A 5,859-nucleotide genomic window follows, 5' to 3' on the forward strand; every position below is an offset into this window, starting at 1 on the left:
ACAAAGTCAATTCATAGGAATACATGTCTGACTAAGTAGGGTACCTCTAGGCATCAGCTCAACAATTTTGGACTGGACTACAATACAAAATAAGAAGCTTCCACAATAGCTCCAAATAAGAAAGACTAATACTTTAAAAAAAAAAAAAAGAATCTTGAACCTAACTCATGAGATGAGAATCGCCTAAGACCCATAAAAGGAGACATCTTTTTCCATCATAATGTTCATCTATATTTACTAGGGGGAAAATAGGCAGTCATTGATGCAGGAAGCTAGAGCAAAAACACCACAATGCGTGATTTACACCAAAGAATATACAAAACATGAACAGCAAGCTAGACAACAAAATTGATCATCTTTCCTGTGAACAAGTTTATGAATTCCTCCATCCAAGTGACAACATTTGAGCATATTGAAGAACTTTACATCAATGTGTGATTAAGTGGATGTTATGATGGTCAGGGCAAAACTTGACCACGGCTCCGTTTTCATAGTCTATTTGCTTTGCTTCATGCTACAAGCCCAACCTTTGGATATAGGACCAAAAGAAATTATTACACAGAAGGAAGTAGGTGAAACCTTTAAAGTAGCAGCCACGTGAAAGCATAATGAGATAAACATGGTACAGAGTAATTAAATTATAACAGTATGATAAACAACACCAGTGCTCCTAGCTCTGCTAATCATTTCTCATTATCCTATTAGGATTACCCATAATTGCAAGTATTTGAGCACCTAGTAAATCATGCATGTTTTGTCAGGAGGAATATAATTTATTACTTTCAGGAATCTACAGAATTTTCTAACCATATCTTCTGGTGCACATCGAAAGAGGGGAAACCTACCCTCTCATTTTCCTCTTTGAAACACATGGCTGTGCCTTTGAAATTCCATGCAATTTTTTTCATTCCTTTTCTGAGAAACAACTTGTATTGACCAAAACATCAATACTGAGACTAACAAGTGCTTAAGCCAGATTTCTTGTTCTAATTTCCATGGCGGAGCAACCAACTTCACCTCCTTTGCATCTTGTATACGATAAGACAATGTGGACCACATGTTATCATTCTCTGGACTGATGGGGTGAGACAGGAATAAGTGATTGTGTCCATAATCTGACAATCATTAAAGGCAATGTTTCAAATAGAATAATCATACTCAGTGAAGCCATGAAAATATCATAGTCAAGGGGTACATATGATCATAGTTATCTTTCCAGACTTTCACATATTCGTAGTTCATAGAAGACCAAACCAGTAATTATCATCATTGGCAGACCAAGGCTTTTCCGCTGTGCAAATCGGAAATTGTTATCATTACCTCTAAATGAGAGAAAATTGATGTATTCTCTTTAGGCCACAATTCATCATGTCGATAAGACTTTGAGGAACTTGGTGAAAACAAAGAAGTTTTCCTAAGGGTATTTCGCCAATGCACAATCTTTCCAAGTTTCATAGAGATTTCAAAACCTCCCCCAAAACTAGTCCCCACTGCGTCCAATGAGTGCCACCCTGCAATTAGAAATTCAAGTGACATAAAATTAAGTCTTCCCCAGAATTCATTGAAAGGACGAATTCCCTCTTTCCCACATGATAAGCTACATAAGCAAACATATAACTAATTACTCCTATAGCAAACTAATCAGTGGTGGAAGAAATGACAGAGTATTACCTGACAAAAAACAGAGAAAGGCTCTCTTAGCGGCCCATCACATGAGAGCTCGCTAGTACTTCCATCGATGAAGGTTCCATCAGCAAAAATTACCTACTCCATGAATAACATTTCAAAAATAGGCTGAAGATGAGTTGCTCAAGATTATAAACTCTGCTAAACAACCCATTACATGTGCTTCATATATCAACTAGACTATAAGCATCCAAATGAAGCACAGGGAAGAAGAAAAAAAGAGAAAGCAAGCTGGTAAATAAGGTAGATAGACCAAGACAATCAAGTAGTCACACCAAACCACAATAAGGAAAGATCATATAAGCAACAGTTTGTGCCACATAATTGAAGACATCAACCGAGACCCAAAATTAAACAGACTACCCAAGCTCAAAAGTTAGGATAGAGATGAGCTTGCTTAAGATTCATTGTCACATCTCTCTGATCTTCCACGATCCCCACGAACCCAAGCAGATACAAGAAGACAAAATTGTTTCCTGCTACAAAAAGTACGTATGTGCTCATATTAGATTCCTACCACAACTAATTCTATGTGAGCTTTCAGCCATGATGGTTACATATTGGTTCCTGTGTCATAACATTAGTAATTACCATGTTCAATAATTTTATTTCCAGTACAGTGTTAATACTAAGTCGAAGAGTTTCCTTCAAGTACGGCATACTGTCATTCCCAAAGAACTGATCATACCTCAGATGCATAGCCAGCAGTAGCACCTGCAACAGGCCTGATAAAAGAACTGACAGGAGAACTTCTCTGAACAGCCTCGCAAAAGGAAAGTAGACGCTCACGGCTTCCAAGTTGTACTGCCTGAAAAGCATAATAAAACTTAGTCCACTTTCACGTTTACGAATGAAATTCAGCGGTGCCTTAAAATATGGGCACACTTCTGAGAGCACCAATATGTACTTGACAATGGGATATACTTCATAGATGAAACATGAAGATTGTTCTAATTGCTCAGTGAAAGGAAGTGAGATTGAATGGTGGGAGTAAATTGTATATCCTCATGTGCAAACAGAGGGTATTCATCGGCAGTTAGGAACACAAGGACGTGTATATGCCTTGACTAATGCAAGATGTGACAGACAAACCTGCACTGTGTCATGACGCTTGACCCGAGAAAGTGGCTGCACTTTATATCCTCTAGCTGCCATGACTTCAGCTATCAGAAAGCTTCCCTTGCAACAGGAGTTTGCAAGATACATATATCAAGGCGAGGTAGAAGAAAAGATTATGACCATATTGGAACTGGAGCAGAAATGAGATACCTTTATTGCTTCACCAACCATTTGAGGTGAGAGGTATAAACCCTGAAAGAAGGTTCTCATTATATCACCAGGGGTCGAGCCACAATCAACTCCAAGTCCTGGAGCCGAGAGACGGGCAGCTGCTGCTTCCACCCATCTTTTTCTTCCTGCAACATATCCACCGCATGGTGCAATTGTCCCACCAGGATTTTTTATTAAACTGCCCGCAATTAGGTCAGCACCCTGCTCAGTCAAAAATCAACTTCTGACATTTCTAACATGCAATAGAACTTTAAGGATAAGAATAGTTTTATATACCACCATAGGAGGTTCGATGTCGTCAACAAATTCACCATAGCAGTTATCTACCATGACCAGGCAGCTTGGGTTTTGCATCTGCATCAAATAAAATAGATTGAAGGTAGAACTATCTTTATTAATAGCAAATGTAAAGGCATACACAAACACTGATAAGTGAAAGAGAAAAATCTATAACTAACTATGCCAGCGCTACAAACACAAACCATCAAGCATCAGGCAAAGATCAATTATAAGGACAGAGCATCTTATGCCTGAGAAAGAGTATACTATAAATAACTTGTAATTCTCCAGCATCCTCCTTTTCGTTTCCAGATATTTGAGAGTTGTTTTAGAATAACATTACCATCAGTGCCATGATGTCGAGAGATTTACCTTGATTATATTGATGGCCTGACCTATCTCAGTTACACTCAAACTGCGACGCCAGGAATAGCCACATGATCTCTGTATGAGTGCACACTTCGTATGAGGTCTTAAAGATGTTTTAAGTGCATCCCAGTCAAGCCCGCCATCCTCTGCAAGCTGCGAAACGTCCAAACAAAGTTGGAAATTCTTAAATTCGGAAAAGTTAAACCATGTGGAGCTAATATCGAACATATAAATGCAACTCACGGGGACTTCCCGGTATTCTACTCCAAAGTCTTTTAAGGAACCCAATCCACCAGAATCCCTTTTTCCAATAACTTCCTCCAAAGTATCATAAGGTGCACCAGCCACCGCCAACAGCTGAAGCAAGTTGATTTCAAGTTATTTTCATAAAAAGACTTGACAACATTTGAAACATTAACCAGTATTCTGGACTACAATAATTCATGAAACAGAACATTGTGGTGATAATAAGAATAAAATAAGTGTACCTCATCCCCTGGTCTTAAGAAAGCGAATAATGCACAAGTGATAGCATGAGTACCTGAGAAGAACTGAAGGTGAAGTGGGAAAGTATATTAAGAAAACACATCCTTTTCATGGAAATGAAAGGAGGAAAAAAAGAAGAAGAAAAAGTTGTGAACCTGTGCTCGAACAATTGCAGACTCAGCACCAAAAATTTCTGCAAAAGCCTCGTCCAAAGCTTCACGTCCACCAGCTTCTTCATGACCATAGCCCGTGCTACCACCAAAGTGCTGATGCAGGTACATTTTTAGTACTGACAAAATAGAGTGCCTACTTATTGCCACTATGACATTTAGACCAACTAAATGTTATTTCACTAGTGGAGACCATGTTCTCTCTTCTTCACCTGTGTTCAGTAAAAGAACTGTGTTCCACTGAGCACTTAGAATATAGAAATGCATTCCACATGAACTCAAGTTCTAGACATCTGGGCAGTGTAAATAATATAATGTAGTTCAGCACACTTTTGAAAATAGAGGCGATGTTTATTCATGTGTAAATGGTGTTTACGAGCTATTCATTCTGTCAATTTATGTGATGCACTTTCTTTTTTTTTTTGTTAAACTTCTCATTTATTTTAAGATAATGTATAGCCACACAAATATCTATGACTTATTTTTATACCATAAGTTTCATAAAAATTACTTCCAAATCAAAAGATCATATAAAATGGGACGGAGGGAGTACAATTTAGGAAATTTTAGAAAATAAGAACTTACATGAGACCCAACCCTGACCCTTTGGAAAGCTCTCAAAACTCGGGCAGTATTGCGAGCCACTAAATTGTCAACTTCTCTGAACTCTTTTGACAAAGAATCAACTGCCTTGTTAACCTACATATCCGCAGAAAAACCAAAAGTAATCATGTTTCATTTATTTATCAGAGTCTAACAATGTCAAACGTTAAATTTAATTACTATTTTCTTCTCGGAGAAATCAAGGGAGCATTTGGGGTGTTACATTCTACCTCGGGGACAAAGGGAGAATCGGAAAGATGAAGCTGAGGAACTGAGACTCGAGAGCTCGAACACACTGCAACTTTAGATGATGTTACTCTCAGAGTATGCGTAATAGAACACGCAGAGATGGCATTGCATAACACCGCCATTTTCACACTGCGGGGGAGGGAAATGGATGTGGAGAGACAGAGCGATGGAGTGAAACTAATCCAAATAGGACTTGGCTTATTGGGCTTATCCAAATAGGAATACGCTTGTTGGGCTTATCCAAATAGGACTAGGACTATTGGGCTTATCCAAATATATAGGGATTTATACCTTCCTATACTGGGAGAAATTCAAAAATAGCCCGATTTACAAGTGTTCATTCAAAAATAGCCATAGTTTCAAAAGTTATCGAAATTTAATCACTTTTCATGTAAAGATAAATCTGAACGAATATACTGTTCAAAATCCGGAAAATACTCCAGCATAATATACTGGAACTCCTGTATATTATACTGGAGCCATCAAAGTATACCGGTCCAGCATAATATGCTAAAAGTTTATGCACATGTGCACCAAACTCCAGTATATTATGCTGGACCGGTCTCTATTGCGGCAAAATAGTGGCTATTTTTCCATGACTTGGCAAACGCTGGCTATTTTTGAATGACCAATCCGAAAATTGGCTAGCACGTGCTATTTTAACTCCTATACTTATCATGACCCAAAATCAAACTGTCGTGATGGCGCCTATCGTGGAACTAGGCAA

The 5,859-nt window shown here is 38.3% G+C and overlaps 1 protein-coding gene across 4 annotated transcripts; it reads right to left on the minus strand.

The window, feature by feature from the left end:
* LOC109229151 (uncharacterized protein YnbB-like) lies at nucleotides 358-5,303 on the minus strand. 4 transcript variants are annotated; one of them, XR_002068514.1, is made up of 12 exons: nucleotides 5,114-5,303; nucleotides 4,866-4,979; nucleotides 4,266-4,376; nucleotides 4,113-4,175; nucleotides 3,628-3,981; nucleotides 3,253-3,330; nucleotides 2,956-3,177; nucleotides 2,779-2,865; nucleotides 2,375-2,494; nucleotides 1,672-1,764; nucleotides 846-1,511; nucleotides 358-527 (listed from the first exon to the last, which is right to left on the minus strand). XR_002068514.1 is itself a non-coding variant. In XM_019394491.1 (11 exons), exons 1-11 carry the CDS (start codon nucleotides 5,252-5,254, stop codon nucleotides 1,452-1,454), a joined length of 1,440 nt encoding a protein of 479 aa, XP_019250036.1. In that variant the 5' UTR covers nucleotides 5,255-5,303; the 3' UTR covers nucleotides 576-1,451. The 4 variants fall into 4 exon arrangements, 2 of the variants coding, with proteins under 2 accessions (XP_019250036.1, XP_019250035.1); XR_002068513.1 differs by lacking the exon at nucleotides 358-527 and having other exon boundaries at nucleotides 576-1,115; nucleotides 1,321-1,511; XM_019394491.1 differs by lacking the exon at nucleotides 358-527 and having other exon boundaries at nucleotides 576-1,511; nucleotides 3,256-3,330.

This window comes from Nicotiana attenuata, chromosome 7 (genome assembly GCF_001879085.1).
Source record: "Nicotiana attenuata strain UT chromosome 7, NIATTr2, whole genome shotgun sequence".
Lineage (NCBI taxonomy): Eukaryota > Viridiplantae > Streptophyta > Magnoliopsida > Solanales > Solanaceae > Nicotiana > Nicotiana attenuata.